General features: G+C 45.4%; 1 protein-coding gene across 1 annotated transcript in view; it reads left to right on the top strand.

Moving 5' to 3' along the window:
- The window catches only part of LOC106572968 (ubiquitin-like modifier-activating enzyme 1), a gene marked incomplete at its 3' end in the record, with an annotated part of 60,839 nt that overhangs the window by 20,850 nt on the left and 16,901 nt on the right, over positions 1 to 23,088 (top strand). The window contains 5 exon segments of the mRNA XM_045713720.1: positions 3,973 to 4,149; positions 11,941 to 12,051; positions 13,820 to 14,037; positions 17,320 to 17,501; positions 22,675 to 22,871. Coding sequence (XP_045569676.1) covers positions 3,973 to 4,149; positions 11,941 to 12,051; positions 13,820 to 14,037; positions 17,320 to 17,501; positions 22,675 to 22,871 — 885 coding nt within the window.

Raw genomic sequence — 23,088 nt, 5'->3', positions numbered from 1 at the left:
TAGCAGATGCTATTGGTCGCGTGCACGCGGTTAGCAGATGCTGTTGGTCGCCGTACACGCGCTTTAGCAGATGCTGTTGGTCACGTACACGCCGCTTAGCAGATGCTGTTGGTCACGCATACCGCGCTTAGCAGTTGCTATTGGTCACGCATACCGCGGTTAGCAGGTGCTATTGGTCACGTACACGCGGTTAGCAGATGCTATTGGTCACGACAACGCGGTTAGCAGGTGCTATTGGTCACGCGGTTAGCAGGTGCTATTGGTCACGCCGGTTAGCAGGTGCTATTGGTCACGCGGTTAGCAGGTGCTATTGGTCACGCGGTTAGCAGGTGCTATTGGTCACGCGGTTAGCAGGTGCTATTGGTCACGCGGTTAGCAGGTGCTATTGGTCACGCGGTTAGCAGGTGCTATTGGTCACGCGGTTAGCAGGTGCTATTGGTCACGCCGGTTAGCAGGTGCTATTGGTCACGCCGGTTAGCAGGTGCTATTGGTCACGCGGTTAGCAGGTGCTATTGGTCACGCCGCTTAGCAGATGCTATTGGTCACGTACACGCGCTTAGCAGATGCTATTGGTCACGATACGCGCTTAGCAGATGCTTTTGGTCACGTACACGCCGGTTAGCAGATGCTTTTGGTCACGTACACGCCGGTTAGCAGGTGCTATTGGTCACGATACACGCGGTTAGCAGGTGCTATTGGTCACGTACACGCGGTTAGCAGGTGCTATTGGTCACGTACACGCGGTTAGCAGGTGCTATTGGTCACGTACAGCGGTTAGCAGGTGCTATTGGTCACGCGGTTAGCAGGTGCTATTGGTCACGCGGTTAGCAGGTGCTATTGGTCACGCGGTTAGCAGGTGCTATTGGTCACGCGGTTAGCAGCAGGTGCTATTGGTCACGCGGTTAGCAGCAGGTGCTATTGGTCACGCGGTTAGCAGCAGGTGCTATTGGTACACGCGGTTAGCAGCAGGTGCTATTGGTACACGCGGTTAGCAGCAGGTGCTATTGGTACACGCGGTTAGCAGCAGGTGCTATTGGTACACGCGGTTAGCAGCAGGTGCTATTGGTACACGCGGTTAGCAGCAGGTGCTATTGGTACACGCGGTTAGCAGCAGGTGCTATTGGTACACGCGGTTAGCAGCAGGTGCTATTGGTACACGCGGTTAGCAGCAGGTGCTATTGGTACACGCGGTTAGCAGCAGGTGCTATTGGTACACGCGGTTAGCAGCAGGTGCTATTGGTACACGCGGTTAGCAGCAGGTGCTATTGTGAGTGTAGCGAAATGCTTGTGCTTCTAGTTCCGACCGTGCAGTAATATCTAACAATTCCCAAACAACTACCAAATACACACACATCTAAAGGAATGAATACGAATATGTACATAAAAATATATAAATGAGTGATGGCTGAACGGCATAGGCAAGATGCAGTAGATGGTATAGAGTACACTATATACATATGAGATGAGTAATGTAGGGTATGAAAACATTATATAAAGTGGCATTGTTTAACCTCTCTGGGCTAGGCGGGACGAATTCGTCCCACCTACGTAACAGCCACTTGAAGCCTGTGGCGCGATTTTCAAAACCTTAAAAATCCTATTACTTCAATTTCTCAAACATATGACTATTTTACAGCTATTTAAAGACAAGACTCTCGTTAATTTAACCACACTGTCCGATTTCAAAAAGGCTTTACAACGAAAGCAAAACATTAGATTATGTCAGCAGAGTACCAAGCCAGAAATAATCAGACACCCATTTTTCAAGCTAGCATATAATGTCACCAAAACCCAGAAGACAGCTAAATGCAGCACTAACCTTTGATGATCTTCATCAGATGACAACCCTAGGACATTATGTTATACAATACATGCATGTTTTGTTCAATCAAGTTCATATTTATATCAAAAACCAGCTTTTTACATTAGCATGTGACGTTCAGAACTAGCATACCCCCCGCAAACTTCCGGGGAATTTGCTAACATTTTACTAAATTACTCACGATAAACGTTCACAAAAAGCATAACAATTATTTTAAGAATTATAGATACAGACCTCCTCTATGCACTCGATATGTCCGATTTTAAAATAGCTTTTTGGTGAAAGAATATTGCAAAATGTGCTAAGTACATAGCCCAGGCATCACGGGCTAGCTATTTAGACACCCGGCAGGTTTAGCCTTCACCAAAATCAGATTTACTATTATAAAAGTTTGATTACCTTTTGTTGTCTTCGTCAGAATGCACTCCCAGGACTGCTACTTCAATAACAAATGTTGGTTTGGTCCAAAATAATCCATCGTTATATCCGAATAGCGGCGTTTTGTTCGTGTGTTCCAGACACTATCCGAAATGGTAAAGAAGGGTCGTGCGCATGGCGCAATTCGTGACAAAAAAAATCTAAATATTCCATTACCGTACTTCGAAGCATGTCAACCGCTGTTTAAAATCAATTTTTATGCCATTTTTCTCGTAGAAAAGCGATAATATTCCGACCGGGAATCTCCTTTTCGGCAAACAGAGGAAAAAATCACAAAGACGGGGCGGTCGGGTCACGCGCCTAAGCCCAGAGTCCCTTGATCGGCCACTTGAGAAAGGCGATAATGTGTTTCAGCCTGGGGCTGGGATGACGACATTCAGGTTTTTCCCGGGCTCTGAGCGCCTATGGACGACGTAGGAAGTGTCACGTTAGAGCAGAGATCCTTAGTAAAAGATAGAGATGGAAAAGAAGTTCAAGAAATGGTCAGACAGGCCACTTCCTGTAAAGGAATCTCTCAGGTTTTGACCTGCCATTTGAGTTCTGTTATACTCACAGACACCATTCAAACAGTTTTAGAAACTTTAGGGTGTTTTCTATCCATATGTAATAAGTATATGCATATTCTAGTTACTGGGTAGGAGTGGTAACCAGATTAAATCGGGTATGTTTTTTATCCAGCCGTGTCAATACTGCCCCCTAGCCCTAACAGGTTAAAGTGGCTAGTGATACATTTATTACATCTAATTATTAAAGTGGCCAGAGATTCGAATGTTGACAGCAGCCCCTCACTGTGATGGCTGTTAGATTTGAGTCTGTATGTTGACAGCAGCCCCTCACTGTGATGGCTGTTAGATTTGAGTCTGTATGTTGACAGCAGCCCCTCACTGTGATGGCTGTTAGATTTGAGTCTGTATGTTGACAGCAGCCCCTCACTGTGATGGCTGTTAGATTTGAGTCTGTATGTTGACAGCAGCCCCTCACTGTGATGGCTGTTAGATTTGAGTCTGTATGTTGACAGCAGCCCCTCACTGTGATGGCTGTTAGATTTGAGTCTGTATGTTGACAGCAGCCCCTCACCGTGATGGCTGTTTGCACAATGTCTCTCGATTACATTCGCTTGTAAATGACATTCGGTAGCTCCTACGTATTTATGTATAACTTTGTGCTGGACTTCCTGTCTTGGCAATTTTTATATATATTTTTTTTTCTGTTTGCGGTCGTTAGCATATTTAGCTAGCAGCCTCCATGGACATTTGCTATTACTTGTGCACATTTTGTTAGTTTTCTGGTAATAGACACCCAATGGCCTTTTTCTGCGTTTTCTGGCACCCCCTTGTGTACGAAGCGGGTAATACTGTAAATCCAAGGACGAAAGAAGGTAAATCTGGATAGCGCTCAACCCTACCTGACACACACTGATTATCCCATTCATTCCCATTGGACTGGTTATTTGTGAAAAGCTCATGCAGAATCTTGTGACTGAGTAAATATGTTAAGCTTATTTTCCTATTTCCCTAGTGTGTGTTTTTAACTTCTTTATTCTAGTTATCTAGCAACACCCACAGTGTCCTGCCTAGCTTTAAAAAAAATATATATATATATATTTTTTCAAACTATCAAATGCTAGTACAAATTGACTGTTTCCTTTTTTTAAGCTACCATTTTAAAAGTTAGTGAGTGCTTCTAATGTAATGGTTTGCTGTGTGTTCCAGGCTGATGGAGAGGAGTTGGTGTCCCTGGCTAAAGAGGTGAACTCCAGCCAGACGGGGTCAGCCAAGGTGGACGAGCTGGATGACAAGCTCATTAAGAAACTAGCCTTTGTCTCCGCCGGCGACCTGGCACCACTCAACGCTTTCATAGGTGGACTGGCCGCACAGGAAGTTCTGAAGGTAAGGAGATGCTCCCTTCAGGTCTTGTCAGAACTGTTTCTGCTCTCTGATATGTTCGGACGTGTGAGGGGGGATGTGGTGCTTGTTCTTTGTTGTCCAACACTTTGTTATTGTGGGGGAGAGAATAGTGTCTGTACTCCCTCAATAAATCAAATTTTATTAGTCACATGCGTCGATTACAACAGTGAAATGCTGACTTACCAGCCCATAACCAACAGTGCAGTTCAACAAATACGAATAAGAAGTAAAAGGATCACATCATTTAAAAGCAGCAGTAAATAACAATGTGGAGGCTATATACAGGGTATTACGGTACAGAGTCAATGTGGAGGCTATATACAGGGTATTACGGTACAGAGTCAATGTGGAGGCTATATACAGGGTATTAGAGGTACAGAGTCAATGTGGAGGCTATATACAGGGGGTACCGGTACAGAGTCAATGTGGAGGCTATATACAGGGGGTACGGGTACAGAGTCAATGTGGAGGCTATATACAGGGGGTACCGGTACAGAGTCAATGTGGAGGCTATATACAGGGGGTACCGGTACAGAGTCAATGTGGAGGCTATATACAGGGTATTACGGTACAGAGTCAATGTGGAGGCTATATACAGGGTATTACGGTACAGAGTCAATGTGGAGGCTATATACAGGGTATTACGGTACAGAGTCAATGTGGAGGCTATATACAGGGTATTACGGTACAGAGTCAATGTGGAGGCTATATACAGGGGGCACCGGTACAGAGTCAATGTGGAGGCTATATACAGGGTATTACGGTACAGAGTCAATGTGGAGGCTATATACAGGGAACCGGTACAGAGTCAATGTGGATGCTATATACAGGGGGTACCGGTACAGAGTCAATGTGGAGGCTATATACAGGGGGTACCGGTACAGAGTCAATGTGGAGACTATATACAGGGGGTACCGGTACAGAGTCAATGTGGAGGCTATATACAGGGGGTACCGGTACAGAGTCAAATGTGGAGGCTATATACAGGGTGTTACGGTACAGAGTCAATGTGGAGGCTATATACAGGGGGTACCGGTACAGAGTCAATGTGGAGGCTATATACAGGGGGTACCGGTACAGAGTCAATGTGGAGGCTATATACAGGGGGTACCGGTACAGAGTCAATGTGGAGACTATATACAGGGGGTACCGGTACAGAGTCAATGTGGAGGCTATATACAGGGGGTACCGGTACAGAGTCAAATGTGGAGGCTATATACAGGGTGTTACGGTACAGAGTCAATGTGGAGGCTATATACAGGGCGACTGCGTACAGAGTCAATGTGGAGGCTATATACAGGGGGTACCGGTACAGAGTCAATGTGGAGGCTATATACGGGGAACCGGTACAGAGTCAATGTGGAGGCTATATACAGGGGGTACCGGTACAGAGTCAATGTGGAGGCTATATACAGGGGGTACCGGTACAGAGTCAATGTGGAGGCTATATACGGGGAACCGGTACAGAGTCAATGTGGAGGCTATATACAGGGGGTACCGGTACAGAGTCAATGTGGAGGCTATATACAGGGGGTACCGGTACAGAGTCAATGTGGAGGCTATATACAGGGGGGTACCGGTACAGAGTCAATGTGGAGGCTATATACAGGGGGTACCGCTACAGAGTCAATGTGGAGGCTATATACAGGGGGAACCGGTACAGAGTCAATGTGGAGGCTATATACAGGGGGTACCGGTACAGAGTCAATGTGGAGGCTATATACAGGGGGTACCGGTACAGAGTCAATGTGGAGGCTATATACAGGGGGTACCGGTACAGAGTCATTGTGGAGGCTATATACAGGGGGTACCGGTACAGAGTCATTGTGGAGGCTATATACAGGGGTACCGGTACAGAGTCAATGTGGAGGCTATATACAGGGGGTACCGGTACAGAGTCAATGTGGAGGCTATATACAGGGGGGTACCGGTACAGAGTCAATGTGGAGGCTATATACAGGGGCTACCGGTACAGAGTCAATGTGGAGGCTATATACAGGGGGTACCGGTACAGAGTCAATATGCGGGGCCACCGGTTAGTTGAGGTAATATGTACATGTAGGTAGAGTTATTAAAGTGACTATGCATAGATAATGACACAGAGAGTAGCAGCGGTGTAAAAGAGGGGTGGGGGGTGTCAATGTGAATAGTCTGGGTAGCCATTTGATTAGCTGTTCAGGAGGCTTATGTCTTGGGGGTAGAACTGTTAAGAAGCCTTTTGGACCTAGACTTGGCACTCAGGTACCGCTTGCCATGTGGTAGCAGAGAGAACAGTCTATGACTAGGGTGTCTGGAGTCTTTGATAATTTTTTGGGCCGTCTTCTGACACCACCTGGTATAGAGGTCCTGGATGGCAGGAAGCTTGGCCCCAGTGATGTACTGGGCCGTACGCGTTACCCTCTGTAGTGTCTTGCGGTCGGAGGCCGAGCAGTTACCATACCAGGCAGTGATGCAACCAGTCAGGATGCTCTCGATGGTGCAGCTGTAGAACCTTTTGAGGATCTGAGGACCCATGCCAAATCTTTTCAGTCTCCTGAGGGACAATAGGTTTTGTCGTGCCCTCTTCACCACTTCTTGGTGTGTTTGGACCACGTTAGTTTGTTGGTGATGTGGACACCAAGGAACTTGAAGATCTCAACCTGCTCCACTGCAGCTCGGTCGATGACAATGGGGGCGTGCTCGGTCCTCCTTTTCCTGTTGTTCACAATCATCTCCTTTGTCTTGTCCTGGCACCACACGGCCAGGTCTCTGACCTCCCCTATAGGCTGTATCGTCGTTGTTGGTGATCAGCAAACTTAATGATGGTGTTGTAGTTGTGCCTGGCCGTGCAGTCATGAGTGAACAGGAAGTACAGGAGGGGACTGAGCACGCACCTCTGAGGGGCCCCTGTGTTGAGGATCAGCATGGCAGATGTGTTGTTACCTACCCTTACCACCAGGGGGGGGGGGCCCGTCAGGAAGTCCAGGATCCCGTTGCAGAGGGTGGTGTTTAGTCCCAGGGTCCTTAGCTTAGTGATGAGCTTTGAGGGCACTATGGTGTTGAATGCTGAGCTGTAGTCAATGAATAGCATTCTCACATAGGTGTTCCTTTTGTCCAGGTGGGAAAGAACAGTGTGGAGTGAGATTGAGATTGCATCATCTGTCGATCTGTTTGGGCGGTATGCAAATTGGAGTGGGTCTAGGGTTTTTGGGATGATGGTGTTGATATGAGCCATGACCAGCCTTTCAAAGCATTTCATGGCTACAGATGTGTGTGCTACGGGTCAGTAGTCATTTAGGCAGGTTACCTTAGTGTTCTTGGGCACAGGCACTATGGTGGTCTGCTTAAAACATGTTGGTATTACAGACTCAATCAGGGACATGTTGAAAATGTTAGTGAAGACACCTGCCAGTTGGTCAGCACATGCCCAGAGCACACGTCCTGGTAATCCGTCTGGCCCCGCGGCCTTATGTATGTTGACCTGCTTAAAGGTCTTTCTCACGTCGGCTACGGAGAGCGTGATCACACAGTCGTCCGGAACAGCTGCTGCTCTCATGCATGCTTCAGTGTTGCTTGCCTCGAAGCGAGCATAGAAGTAGTTTAGCTCGTCTGGTAGGCTCGTGTCACTGGGCAGCTCGCGGCTGTGGCTGTGCTTCCCTTTGTAGTCTGTAATGGTTTGCAAGCCCTGCCACATCACAGGAACCGGAGTAGTATGCCTCGATCTTTGTCCCGTATTGACGCTTTGCCTGTTTGATGGTTCGGAGGGCGTAGCGGGATTTCTTATAAGCGTCCGGGTTAGAATCCCGCTTCTTGAAAGCGGCAGCTTTTTAGCCTTTAGGTCAGTGCGGATGTTGCCTGTAATCCAATCCATGGCTTCTGGTTGCGGTATGTACGTACGGTCACTGTGGGGATGATGTCATCATTGTACTTATTGATGAAGCAAATGACTGATGTGGTGTCCTCCTCAATGCCGTTGGAAGAATCCAGGAACATATTCCCGTCTGTGTTAGCAAAACAGTCCTGTAGTTTAGCATCTGCTTCATCTGACCACATTTTTATAGACCGAGGCACTGGTGCTTCCTGCTTTAATTTTTGCTTGTAAGCAGGAATCAGGAGGATAGAATTGTGGTCAGATTTGCCAAATGGAGGGCGAGGGAGAGTTTTGTATGCGTCTCCGTGTGTGGACTAAAGGTGGTCCAGAGTTTTTTTTCCCTCTGGTTGCACATGTAACATGCTGATAGAAATGAGGTAAAACAGATTCAAGGTTCCCTGCATTAAAGTCCCCGGCTACTAGGAGCGTCGCCTCTGGGTGAGCGTTTTCTTGTTTGCTTATGGTGGAATACAGCTCATTCAATGCTGTCTTAGTGCCAGCCTCTGACTGTGGTGGTATGTAAACAGCTACAAAGAATATAGATGAAAACTCTCTAGGTAGATAGTGTGGTCTGCAGCTTATCATGAGAAACTCTACCTCAGGCGAGCAAAACCTCGAGACTTCCTTAGATATCGTCCACCAGCTGTTATTTACAAATACACACGTGCTAGAGGAGTCACCACAGTCCCTGGTTCAAGTCCAGGCCGTGTCACACCCGGCCGTGGTTGGGAGTCCCATAGGGCGACGCACAATTGGCCCAGTGTCCGGGTTTGTCTAGGGTAGGCCGTCATTGTAAATAAGAATTTGTTCTTAACTAACTTGCCTAGTTAAATAAAAAATAAATAAATAAGCATTTCACTTTAATGTCTTAACCTTTTTTTGTATTCGGCGCATGTGACAAGTAACATTTGATTTTATTGGCCCTTATGGACCCTTATGGACCGTTCTGGCTCAGGCTAACTGTTGTACTGATCTTGTGTAAGTTAAACAACCCTCCCACCTAAGCCTCAGGACCCTGACTGTCTCCTCTCTCGGCATGTACAGGGAAGTTGATGCAGTCGCTGTTACAGCGGTGTGTTCACGTTCTGAATCATTTTGGTGGTTTTTCAGGTCGGCTCGATTTATTACAAAAAAATAATCCCCGTTTTTGGTTTCAAATTCTTTATTTTTTAACATATTATGAAATAATGACACTACTATGACTGTAGAGCTTCTTAATGGGAATTCCAAATCTCAAAATGGTCAGCGTTCAATTGTCAAAACCATTTAAAATATTCCAGGTCTACATTGGGAAGACATCAATAGAACAACAGTAAATTACTAAAATAATATATTTCAATTTTCTATTACTTCGTTTTTCTTTGACTTTATGTTTCCTTCCTTAAAGTAATCTCATCTGTGCTCAGACAGTAGCAGCCAGATAACCAGCTCACGTTATCTCTGTTCTCCTCGTACTCTCTGTTTGTAGTCATCCTGTTTAGCTAGCCTGCCTTAGTATGCTGCAGAGCTGTTCTTCAAATTAGATACGTTGTTGTGTACATAGCTAGCCTGCCTTAGTATGCTGCAGAGCTGTTCTTCAAATTAGATACGTTGTTGTGTACATAGCTAGCCTGCCTTAGTATGCTGCAGAGCTGTTCTTCAAATTAGATACGGCATACTTTCCCCCCCTCTCGTTGTTGTGTACATAGCTAGCCTGCCTTAGTATGCTGCAGAGCTGTTCTTCAAATTAGATACGTTGTTGTGTACATAGCTAGCCTGCCTTAGTATGCTGCAGAGCTGTCTGACTAAACCATTTTACTACTTCTTCAAAGTAGACAAACTGTCTCTCTCTCTCTCTCGATGTTGTGTATATTCCTCTCTCATGTGGTCTGTGTGTATCTCTATCCTAATGTAGCAGGTGTATCCGTCCAGAGATATTCCTCATGTGGTCTGTGTGTATCTCTATCCTAACGTAGCAGGTGTAAACGTGTATCATCCAGAGATATTCCTCATGTGGTCTCTGTGTATCTCTATCCTAATGTAGCAGGTGTAAACGTGTATCATCCAGAGGTATTCCTCTCATGTGGTCTGTGTGTATCTATCCTAATGTAGCAGGTGTAAACGTGTATCATCCAGAGGTCTGTATATAATGAGGAGATGCTCATGTCTCTAACAATGGAAGTCGTTGTCCCAAAGACAGGGTGGTAGGCGACAGGCTGAGATCCAAAACAAGCCCAAAGAAACTCAATGATCTTATTTCGGACAGATTCTGATCAGTCTCTGAGCTGGACCATGTTTCTGCGCTGAATATTTACTTAACCTCTATGGGACCGGCGGGACGAATTCGTCCCACCTACGTAACATCCACTGCCAGCCTGTGGCGCGATTTTCAAAATCTTCAAAATCCTATTACTTCAATTTCTCAAACATATGACTATTTTACAGCCATTTAAAGATAAGACTCTCGTTAATCTAACCACACTGTCCGATTTCAAAAAGGCTTTACAACGAAAGCAAAACATTAGATTATGTCAGCAGAGTACCAAGCCAGAAATAATCAGACACCCATTTTTCAAGCCAGCATATAATGTCACCAAAACCCAGAAGACAGCTAAATGCAGCACTCACCTTTGATGATCTTCATCAGATGACAACCCTAGGACATTATGTTATACAATACATGCATGTTTTGTTCAATCAAGTTCATATTTATATCAAAAACCAGCTTTTTACATTAGCATGTGACGTTCAGAACTAGCATACCCCCCGCAAACTTACGGGGAATTCGCTAACATTTTACTAAATTACTCACGATAAACGTTCACAAAAAGCATAACAATTATTTTAAGAATTATAGATACAGACCTCCTCTATGCACTCGATATGTCCGATTTTAAAATAGCTTTTTGGTGAAAGCACATTTTGCAATATTCTAAGTATATAGCCCAGGCATCACGGGCTCGCTATTTAGACATCCGGCAAGTTTAGCACTCACCATAATCATATTTACTATTATAAAAATGTCATTACCTTTTGTTGTCTTCGTCAGAATGCACACCCAGGACGTCTACTTCAATAACAAATGTTGGTTTGGTCCAAAATAATCCATCGTTATATCCGAATAGCGGCGTTTTGTTCGATGCGTTCCAGACACTATCCGAAATAGTAAAGAAGTGTCGCGCTTAGCGCAATTCCTGACAATAAAATTCAAAGTATTCAATTGCCGTACGTCGAAGCATGTCAACCGCTGTTTAAAATCAATTTTTACGTCATTTTTCTCGTAGAAAAGCGGTAAAATTCCGACAGGGAATCTCCTTTTCGGCAAACAGAGGAAAAAATCCCAAAGGCGGGGCGGTCGGGGTCACGCGCATAAGCTAGTGTCTCTTGATGGGCCACTTGAGAAAGGCGATAATGTGTTTCAGCCTGGGGCTGGAATGACGACATTCTCTTTTTCCCGGGCTATGAGAGCCTATGGACGACGTGGGAAGTGTCACGTTAGAGCAGAGATCCTTAGTAAATGATAGAGATGGCAAAGAAGTTCCAGAAATGGTCAGACAGGCCACTTCCTGTAAAGGAATCTCTCAGGTTTTGACCTGCCATTTGAGTTCTGTTATACTCACAGACACCATTCAAACAGTTTTAGAAAATTTAGGGTGTTTTCTATCCATATGTAATAAGTATATGCATATTCTAGTTACTGGGTAGGAGTGGTAACCAGATTAAATCGGGTATGTTTTTTATCCAGCCGTGTCAATGCTGCCCCCTAGCCCTAACAGGTTAATGAAAACTACAACTCCCTACAGGGAAGTTCATTCCCATAATTCAGTGGCTGTACTGTATTATAACTGTGTGTGTGTGTGTGTGTGTGTGTGTGTGTGTGTGTGTGTGTGTGTGTGTGTGTGTGTGTGTGTGTGTGTGTGTGTGTGTGTGTGTGTGTGTCCTAGGCGTGTACAGGGAAGTTCATGCCCATAATTCAGTGGCTGTATTTTGATGCTCTGGAGTGTCTGTCTGAGGAAGAGGGTGGAGCCATGCTCACTGAGGAGGACTGTGCCCCTGTGAGTATAACACACACCTACTGCGCACACACCTACTGCGCACACACACACCTACTGCACACACACCTACTGCACACACACCTACTGCGCACACACCTACTGCGCACACACCTACTGCGCACACACACACCTACTGCGCACACACACACCTACTGCGCACACACACACCTACTGCACACACACCTACTGCACACACACCTACTGCCACACACCTACCGCGCACACACCTACTGCGCACACACCTACTGCGCACACACCTACTGCGCACACACCTACTGCGCACACACCTACTGCGCACACACACACCTACTGCGCACACACCTACTGCGCACACACCTACTGCGCACACACCTACTGCGCGCACACCTACTGCGCGCACACCTACCGCGCGCACACCTACTGCGCACACACCTACCGCGCGCACACCTACTGCGCACACACCTACTGCGCACACACCTACCGCGCGCACACCTACTGCGCGCGCACACCTACTGCGCGCAGACACCTACTGCGCGCACACCTACTGCGCAGCACACCTACTGCGCAGCACACCTACCGCACAGCACACCTACCGCGCGCACACCTACCGCGCACACACCTACCCCGCACACACCTACCCCGCACACACCTACCCCGCACACACCTACCCCGCACACACCTACCGCACACACACCTACAGCAAGACACACCTACTGCGCACACACCTACTGCGCACACACACGCCTACTGCACACACACCTACAGCGCACACACCTACCACACGACACCTACACAAGACACCTCACACAGACACCTACCGCACAGACACCTACCAGCACGCACACCTACCGCACAGCACACCTACCGCGCGCACACCTACTGCGCGCACACCTACCGCGCGCACACCTACTGCGCGCACACCTACTGCGCGCACACCTACTGCGCGCACACCTACTGCGCGCACACCTACTGCGCGCACACCTACCGCGCGCACACCTACCGCGCGCACACCTACCCCACGCACACCTACCGCGCGCGCGCACACACTAGATGGTAGCCGGTTGGGTCGCGCGGGCTAGGCGGTAGCCGGTTGGGTCGCGCGGGCTAGGCGGTAGCCGGTTGGGTCGCGGGGGCTAGGCGGTAGCCCGGTTGGGTCGCGGGGGCTAGGCGGTAGCCGGTTGGGTCGCGGGGGGCTAGGCGGTAGCCGGTTGGGTCGCGGGGGCTAGGCGGTAGCCGGTTGGGTCGCGCGGGCTAGGCGGTAGCCGGTTGGGTCGCGCGGGCTAGGCGGTAGCCGGTTGGGTCGCTGGGCTAGGCGGTAGCCGGTTGGGTCGCGGGGCTAGGCGGTAGCCGGTTGGGTCGCGGGGGCTAGGCGGTAGCCGGTTGGGTCGCGGGGGCTAGGCGGTAGCCGGTTGGGTCGCGGGGGCTAGGCGGTAGCCGGTTGGGTCGCGGGGGCTAGGCGGTAGCCGGTTGGGTCGCGGGGGCTAGGCGGTAGCCGGTTGGGTCGCGATTATCATATGCGTAAAGTTGTTAAATATTTTGTTCTGTTTTGGTAGGTGTCAGACACTTAAATAAATCATATCAATAAAAAAATCTCACAACGCGCGCACACACACACACACACAGTCACACACACACACACACACACACACACACACACACACACACACACACACACACACACACACACACAGTCACACATCCAGACCCTGCAGATACAGAACACATGTTATAGAAGTTTAAACACCTGTTTCTCTAAACCCCCTCCTCCCCCCCCTCCTCCTCCCTCTAGAGGAACAGTCGTTATGACGGCCAGATCGCTGTCTTTGGCTCCCAGTTGCAAGAGGAGTTGGCTAAACAGCGCTACTTCCTGGTTGGGGCTGGCGCTATTGGCTGTGAGCTGCTGAAGAACTTTGCCATGATTGGATTGGCCAGCGGGGAGGGTGAGGTCATTGTGACAGACATGGACACCATAGAGAAATCCAACCTCAACAGACAGTTCCTCTTCAGGTGAGAGAGGAGGAGGACGAGACTAATGAGGTTTTAAATAATGTGTGAAAACCCCATCTCTTTTTATCTAAGGCCTTTAGTCAGTGTTTTGACTGTTTTAGACATTGGATGCATTCCTAATGACACCCTGTTTAATTTATAGTGCCCTTCTACTGATCTGGGGTCATTTCATAGTGCCCTACTACTGATCTGGGGTCATTTCATAGTGCCCTACTACTGATCTGGGGTCATTTCATAGTGCCCTACTACTGATCTGGGGTCATTTCATAGTGCCCTTCTACTGATCTGGGGTCATTTCATAGTGCCCTACTACTGATCTGGGGTCATTTCATAGTGCCCTTCTACTGATCTGGGGTCATTTCATAGTGCCCTTCTACTGATCTGGGGTCATTTCATAGTGCCCTTCTACTGATCTGGGGTCATTTCATAGGGCCCTTCTACTGATCTGGGGTCATTTCATAGTGCCCTTCTACTGATCTGGGGTCATTTCATAGTGCCCTACTACTGATCTGGGGTCATTTCATAGTGCCCTACTACTGATCTGGGGTCATTTCATAGTGCCCTACTACTGATCTGGGGTCATTTCATAGTGCCCTACTACTGATCTGGGGTCATTTCATAGTGCCCTACTACTGATCTGGGGTCATTTCATAGTGCCCTTCTACTGATCTGGGGTCATTTCATAGTGCCCTTCTACTGATCTGGGGTCATTTCATAGTGCCCTTCTACTGATCTGGGGTCATTTCATAGTGCCCTTCTACTGATCTGGGGTCATTTCATAGTGCCCTACTACTGATCTGGGGTCATTTCATAGTGCCCTACTACTGATCTGGGGTCATTTCATAGTGCCCTACTACTGATCTGGGGTCATTTCATAGTGCCCTACTACTGATCTGGGGTCATTTCATAGTGCCCTTCTACTGATCTGGGGTCATTTCATAGTGCCCTACTACTGATCTGGGGTCATTTCATAGTGCCCTACTACTGATCTGGGGTCATTTCATAGTGCCCTACTACTGATCTGGGGTCATTTCATAGTGCCCTACTACTGATCTGGGGTCATTTCATAGTGCCCTTCTACTGATCTGGGGTCATTTCATAGTGCCCTTCTACTGATCTGGGGTCATTTCATAGTGCCCTACTACTGATCTGGGGTCATTTCATAGTGCCCTACTACTGATCTGGGGTCATTTCATAGTGCCCTACTACTGATCTGGGGTCATTTCATAGTGCCCTACTACTGATCTGGGGTCATTTCATAGTGCCCTACTACTGATCTGGGGTCATTTCATAGTGCCCTTCTACTGATCTGGGGTCATTTCATAGTGCCCTTCTACTGATCTGGGGTCATTTCATAGTGCCCTTCTACTGATCTGGGGTCATTTCATAGTGCCCTTCTACTGATCTGGGGTCATTTCATAGTGCCCTACTACTGATCTGGGGTCATTTCATAGTGCCCTACTACTGATCTGGGGTCATTTCATAGTGCCCTTCTACTGATCTGGGGTCATTTCATAGTGCCCTTCTACTGATCTGGGGTCATTTCATAGTGCCCTTCTACTGATCTGGGGTCATTTCATAGTGCCCTTCTACTGATCTGGGGTCATTTCATAGTGCCCTTCTACTGATCTGGGGTCATTTCATAGTGCCCTACTACTGATCTGGGGTCATTTCATAGTGCCCTACTACTGATCTGGGGTCATTTCATAGTGCCCTACTACTGATCTGGGGTCATTTCATAGTGCCCTACTACTGATCTGGGGTCATTTCATAGTGCCCTTCTACTGATCTGGGGTCATTTCATAGTGCCCTACTACTGATCTGGGGTCATTTCATAGTGCCCTACTACTGATCTGGGGTCATTTCATAGTGCCCTACTACTGATCTGGGGTCATTTCATAGTGCCCTACTACTGATCTGGGGTCATTTCATAGTGCCCTACTACTGATCTGGGGTCATTTCATAGTGCCCTTCTACTGATCTGGGGTCATTTCATAGTGCCCTACTACTGATCTGGGGTCTTTTCATAGTGCCCTACTACTGATCTGGGGTCATTTCATAGTGCCCTACTACTGATCTGGGGTCATTTCATAGTGCCCTACTACTGATCTGGGGTCATTTCATAGTGCCCTACTACTGATCTGGGGTCATTTCATAGTGCCCTACTACTGATCTGGGGTCATTTCATAGTGCCCTTCTACTGATCTGGGGTCATTTCATAGTGCCCTTCTACTGATCTGGGGTCATTTCATAGTGCCCTTCTACTGATCTGGGGTCATTTCATAGTGCCCTTCTACTGATCTGGGGTCATTTCATAGTGCCCTACTACTGATCTGGGGTCATTTCATAGTGCCCTTCTACTGATCTGGGGTCATTTCATAGTGCCCTTCTACTGATCTGGGGTCATTTCATAGTGCCCTACTACTGATCTGGGGTCATTTCATAGTGCCCTTCTACTGATCTGGGGTCATTTCATAGTGCCCTTCTACTGATCTGGGGTCATTTCATAGTGCCCTTCTACTGATCTGGGGTCATTTCATAGTGCCCTACTACTGATCTGGGGTCATTTCATAGTGCCCTACTACTGATCTGGGGTCATTTCATAGTGCCCTACTACTGATCTGGGGTCATTTCATAGTGCCCTACTACTGATCTCGGGTCATTTCATAGTGCCCTACTACTGATCTGGGGTCATTTCATAGTGCCCTTCTACTGATCTGGGGTCATTTCATAGTGCCCTACTACTGATCTGGGGTCATTTCATAGTGCCCTACTACTGATCTGGGGTCATTTCATAGTGCCCTACTACTGATCTGGGGTCATTTCATAGTGCCCTTCTACTGATCTGGGGTCATTTCATAGTGCCCTACTACTGATCTGGGGTCATTTCATAGTGCCCTACTACTGATCTGGGGTCATTTCATAGTGCCCTACTACTGATCTGGGGTCATTTCATAGTGCCCTACTACTGATCTGGGGTCATTTCATAGTGCCCTTCTACTGATCTGGGGTCATTTCATAGTGCCCTTCTACTGATCTGGGGTCATTTCATAGTGCCCTACTACTGATCTGGGGTCATTTCATAGTGCCCTTCTACTGATCTGGGGTCATTTCATAGTGCCCTACTACTGATCTGGGGTCATTTCATAGTGCCCTTCTACTGATCTGGGGTCATTTCATAGTGCCCTATACAGGGAGAACAATACCATTTAATTATTCATCTTTTATTGGCACATATTTTGGAAAGTGTTGCGTGTTTTAAATAGCTGTGTTTTGGTTCAGGCCGTGGGATGTGACCAAGATGAAGAGCGAGACAGCGGCCGCGGCGGTGAAGCAGATGAACCCGTCTATTCGGATCACGGGACACCAGAACCGCGTCGGGCCCGACACAGAGCGAGTCTACGATGACGACTTCTTCGAGAGCCTCCACGGAGTCGCCAACGCTCTGGACAACGTCGACGCACGTAAGACACGCTCTAAAGACTTCCTGCTCCCATTTGTTGCTGTGTGTAACGTACGGAGGTAGAACAGACTGGCCTGTTTCTACACGATTAAACAGGGTGATATTTCTGGGCTTTACACGATTAAACAGGGTGATATTTCTGGGCTTTACACGATTAAACAGGGTGATATTTCTGGGCTTTACACGATTAAACAGGGTGATAGATATTTCTGGGCTTTACACGATTAAACAGGGTGATAGATATTTCTGGGCTTTACACGATTAAACAGGGTGATAGATATTTCTGGGCTTTACACGATTAAACAGGGTGATAGATATTTCTGGGCTTTACACGATTAAACAGGGTGATAGATATTTCTGGGCTTTACACGATTAAACAGGGTGATAGATATTTCTGGGCTTTACACGATTAAACAGGGTGATAGATATTTCTGGGCTTTACACGATTAAACAGGGTGATAGATATTTCTGGGCTTTACACGATTAAACAGGGTGATAGATATTTCTGGGCTTTACACGATTAAACAGGGTGATAGATATTTCTGGGCTTTACACGATTAAACAGGATGATAGATATTTCTGGGCTTTACACGATTAAACAGGATGATAGATATTTCTGGGCTTTACACGATTAAACAGGGTGATAGATATTTCTGGGCTTTACACGATTAAACAGGGTGAGATAGATATTTCTGGGCTTTACACGATTAAACAGGGTGAGATAGATATTTCTGGGCTTTACACGATTAAACAGGGTGAGATAGATATTTCTGGGCTTTACACGATTAAACAGGGTGAGATAGATATTTCTGGGCTTTACACGATTAAACAGGGTGAGATAGATATTTCTGGGCTTTACCGATTAAACAGGGTGAGATAGATATTTCTGGGCTTTACCGATTAAACAGGGTGAGATAGATATTTCTGGGCTTTACCGATTAAACAGGGTGAGATAGATATTTCTGGGCTTTACACGATTAAACAGGGTGAGATAGATATTTCTGGGCTTTACACGATTAAACAGGGTGAGATAGATATTTCTGGGCTTTACACGATTAAACAGGTTTGATGGATATTTCTGGGCTTTACACGATTAAACAGGTTTGATGGATATTTCTGGGCTTTACACGATTAAACAGGGTGATGGATATTTCTGGGCTTTACACGATTAAACAGGGTGAGATAGATATTTCTGGGCTTTACACGATTAAACAGGGTGAGATAGATATTTCTGGGCTTTACACGATTAAACAGGGTGAGATAGATATTTCTGGGCTTTACACGATTAAACAGGGTGAGATAGATATTTCTGGGCTTTACACGATTAAACAGGGTGAGATAGATATTTCTGGGCTTTACACGATTAAACAGGGTGAGATAGATATTTCTGGGCTTTACACGATTAAACGGGGTGAGATGGATATTTCTGGGCTTTACATGATTAAACGGGGTGAGATGGATATTTCTGGGCTTTACATGATTAAACAGGGTGATAGATATTTCTGGGCTTTACATGATTAAACGGGGTGAGATGGATATTTCTGGGCTTTACATGATTAAACGGGGTGAGATGGATATTTCTGGGCTTTACATGATTAAACGGGGTGAGATGGATATTTCTGGGCTTTACATGATTAAACGGGGTGAGATGGATATTTCTGGGCTTTACATGATTAAACAGCGGGAGATGGATATTTCTGGGCTTTGTGGGTTCGATTCCCACGGGGGACCAGTACGGGAACTAAAAAAATGTATGAAAACGTATGAAATGTATGCCTTCACTACCTTAAGTAGCTCTGGATAAGAGCGTCTGCTAAATGACTAAAATGTAAATGAAGTGAGGCTCGACCGCACCGGGTTATGTGTTGTGAAGCTAGCCACAATAAGGATTAAGCACAATAGTAGCGTTTGCGGTTTGCCTTCAAAATAAAAGTACCTCCTTTGAAAGTGACGCGAAGGTTACAATTGGTGGAATTATGCCATGTTTAGACTAGATAGTGTTAAACAAGGTTGCAATGAAATGGGGTAACAGTCTACCCAAGACATGTTTTCCCAACGTCCTCAGTTTTCATACTCCAAAACATCCACTCAGTGTTGTTTTTCCTCTGGAATAGTGTTCAATACACATAGGTTGACAATAAATGTGGCTCAATTCACAGTTGTTTCAGATTCCCACAATAAGAGCTATGATGCTAATGTTCTCTGGGTGTCACTGAGTAGACTGATAGCCCATGTCATTGATCCACAATCCATAGGTAAGGCTATACAGTGAAATGGGTATGGCCCCCAATGCAATTCTAAAGCATAATACATCGTGTGATTTCAACCGATTTTTGTCAAATTAACACATTTTTGTCTTTTGTTGATTTTATATAACAGCATTCCAACCTCGTTTAGCATGATCTATTTAATTATGGCATAATTTGTATTTGTATTCATTTGCATCACTGTCAATGACATACTTTTATTTTGAAGGCTAACCACAAAGTCCACTATTGTGGCTAATCCTTATTGTGGCTAGCTTCACATAGATGGGTCCTCCATTAATCAAATAAGAACCGTCTTATTTTAGATGATGACACCTAGCTAGATAGCTAGCTACTATAGCTACTGAAACAGATGTCGTTCTGCTGTGTTTTTGGGGAAGAACATTGTTTGTATCCATGAGCTAGCTAGCTACTATAGCTACTGAAACAGATGTCGTTTTGCTGTGTTTTTGGGGAAGAACATTGTTTGTATCCATGAGCTAGCTAGCTTTTTGTTAATGACCAGCACTGTAGGTGTGTGAGACAATGTTACCAGCATCATAGCAGACGTATCGATGAATCGTTGTGACATATGAAATATGAGTAGTGTAATCAATATGTAATAATACGTTAAAAAAAATTTTATGAACACGTTAAATTATTATGTGACGTGCAGTCATATTCAGGTCCTGATTGGTCAACAAGTTTATTTGACACTCAAATAGTGTTATTCGATGTTGATATGTGAAGACCCAAACGTTGTTCCAAAATGATGAGACCTGTGTTAATGTTCTATAGTCTATTGATGAGACCTGTGTTAATGTTCTATAGTCTATTGATGAGACCTGTGTTAATGTTCTATAGTCTATTGATGAGACCTGTGTTAATGTTCTATAGTCTATTGATGAGACCTGTGTTAATGTTCTATAGTCTATTGATGAGACCTGTGTTAATGTTCTATAGTCTATTGATGAGACCTGTGTTAATGTTCTATAGTCTATTGATGAGACCTGTGTTAATGTTCTATAGTCTAATGATGAGACCTGTGTTGATGTTCTATAGTCTAATGATGAGACCTGTGTTAATGTTCTATAGTCTATTGATGAGACCTGTGTTAATGTTCTATAGTCTATTGATGAGACCTGTGTTAATGTTCTATAGTCTATTGATGAGACCTGTGTTAATGTTCTATAGTCTATTGATGAGACCTGTGTTAATGTTCTATAGTCTATTGATGAGACCTGTGTTAATGTTCTATAGTCTATTGATGAGACCTGTGTTAATGTTCTATAGTCTATTGATGAGACCTGTGTTAATGTTCTATAGTCTATTGATGAGACCTGTGTTAATGTTCTATAGTCTAATGATGAGACCTGTGTTGATGTTCTATAGTCTAATGATGAGACCTGTGTTAATGTTCTATAGTCTATTGATGAGACCTGTGTTAATGTTCTATAGTCTATTGATGAGACCTGTGTTGATGTTCTATAGTCTATTGATGAGACCTGTGTTAATGTTCTATAGTCTAATGATGAGACCTGTGTTAATGTTCTATAGTCTATTGATGAGACCTGTGTTAATGTTCTATAGTCTATTGATGAGACCTGTGTTAATGTTCTATAGTCTATTGATGAGACCTGTGTTAATGTTCTATAGTCTATTGATGAGACCTGTGTTAATGTTCTATAGTCTAATGATGAGACCTGTGTTAATGTTCTATAGTCTATTGATGAGACCTGTGTTGATGTTCTATAGTCTATTGATGAGACCTGTGTTAATGTTCTATAGTCTAATGATGAGACCTGTGTTAATGTTCTATAGTCTATTGATGAGACCTGTGTTAATGTTCTATAGTCTATTGATGAGACCTGTGTTAATGTTCTATAGCCTAATGCCTGCTACAGTAAGTTAGCATTATCAGTGAATGTACATTTTGCATTAGGTTCTGGGTACATTGGTACAATGTTTATAGACCGACCTGTTTAATATGACCAGGATGTTATCATTATCAGTGTATGTACATTATGCATTAGGTTCTGGGTACAATGTTTATAGACAGACCTGTTTAATATGACCAGGATGTTATCATTATTAGTGAATGTACATTATGCATTAGGTTCTGGGTACATTTATATTAAAAAAAAAAGGGGCATTTTTATAAACAGAATTAAAAGCCAGATCAGTGATTGTTGCAAATAAAGCAGGTTAAACTATTTTGATAAAATAATTAGATGATCCGTGGGTTTTATGGTTGTGGAAGTTTGTCACATTTGTCTGAGGTTCACAAGCCCTGAATTAATTCAATTACAGCTGTGTTTTAAAGGATTTTTCTTTCTGCTTCGATTGTACAACAGAACTTATTTAGAGAAAAACATCTATGTTTATCATGAATAGGACACTCATGGCAGATTTCCTTTTGGGTTATGGAGATTATGTGCCGAAATTGCTCATTTTTGAGTTGACTGATTTTCTACAGGGCCATTTTTGAGTTGACTGGTTTTGTACAGGGCCATTTTTGAGTTGACTGGTTTTGTACAGGGCCATTTTTGAGTTGACTGGTTTTGTACAGGGCCATTTTTGAGTTGACTGGTTTTGTACAGGGCCATTTTTGAGTTGACTGGTTTTGTACAGGGCCATTTTTGAGTTGACTGGTTTTGTACAGGGCCATTTTGAGTTGACTGGTTTTGTACAGGGCCATTTTGAGTTGACTGGTTTTCTACAGGGCCATTTTGAGTTGACTGATTTTCTACAGGGCCATTTTTGAGTTGACTGATTTTGTACAGGGCCATTTTTGAGTTGACTGATTTTGTACAGGGCCATTTTTGAGTTGACTGATTTTGTACAGGGCCATTTTTGAGTTGACTGAATTGTACAGGGCCATACTTTCTTTTGTAGTCTTTGTCATATTCCTTGTCTCTCCTCCTGTAGGTATGTATATGGACCGGCGGTGTGTCTACTACAGGAAGCCCCTGTTAGAGTCCGGTACTCTGGGCACCAAGGGAAACGTTCAGGTGGTCATCCCCTTCCTGACAGAGTCGTACAGCTCCTCCCAGGATCCCCCGGAGAAGTCCATCCCCATCTGCACACTGAAGAACTTCCCCAACGCCATCGAACACACACTGCAGGTAACACACAAACACACACACTCACACTGCAGGTCAATACAGGAGATGAGTACTTGTCCATTGTCCCATAGCAGTTTGAGTGGCTCGAGCATAGCAGGCATATTTTCTCATCAGACCTGGGATTCAAACCGGCCATGCTCCATCCTTCTCTAACCTGGAGGACTGATGTCTCTCTCTCTCTCTCTCTCTCTCTCTCTCACCTGGGGGACTGATATCC

This window comes from Salmo salar, unplaced genomic scaffold (genome assembly GCF_905237065.1).
Source record: "Salmo salar unplaced genomic scaffold, Ssal_v3.1, whole genome shotgun sequence".
In the NCBI taxonomy this organism is placed as follows: domain Eukaryota; kingdom Metazoa; phylum Chordata; class Actinopteri; order Salmoniformes; family Salmonidae; genus Salmo; species Salmo salar.
Note: the sequence above shows the minus strand (reverse complement) of the source record. Positions and strands in the feature narration are given on the sequence as shown.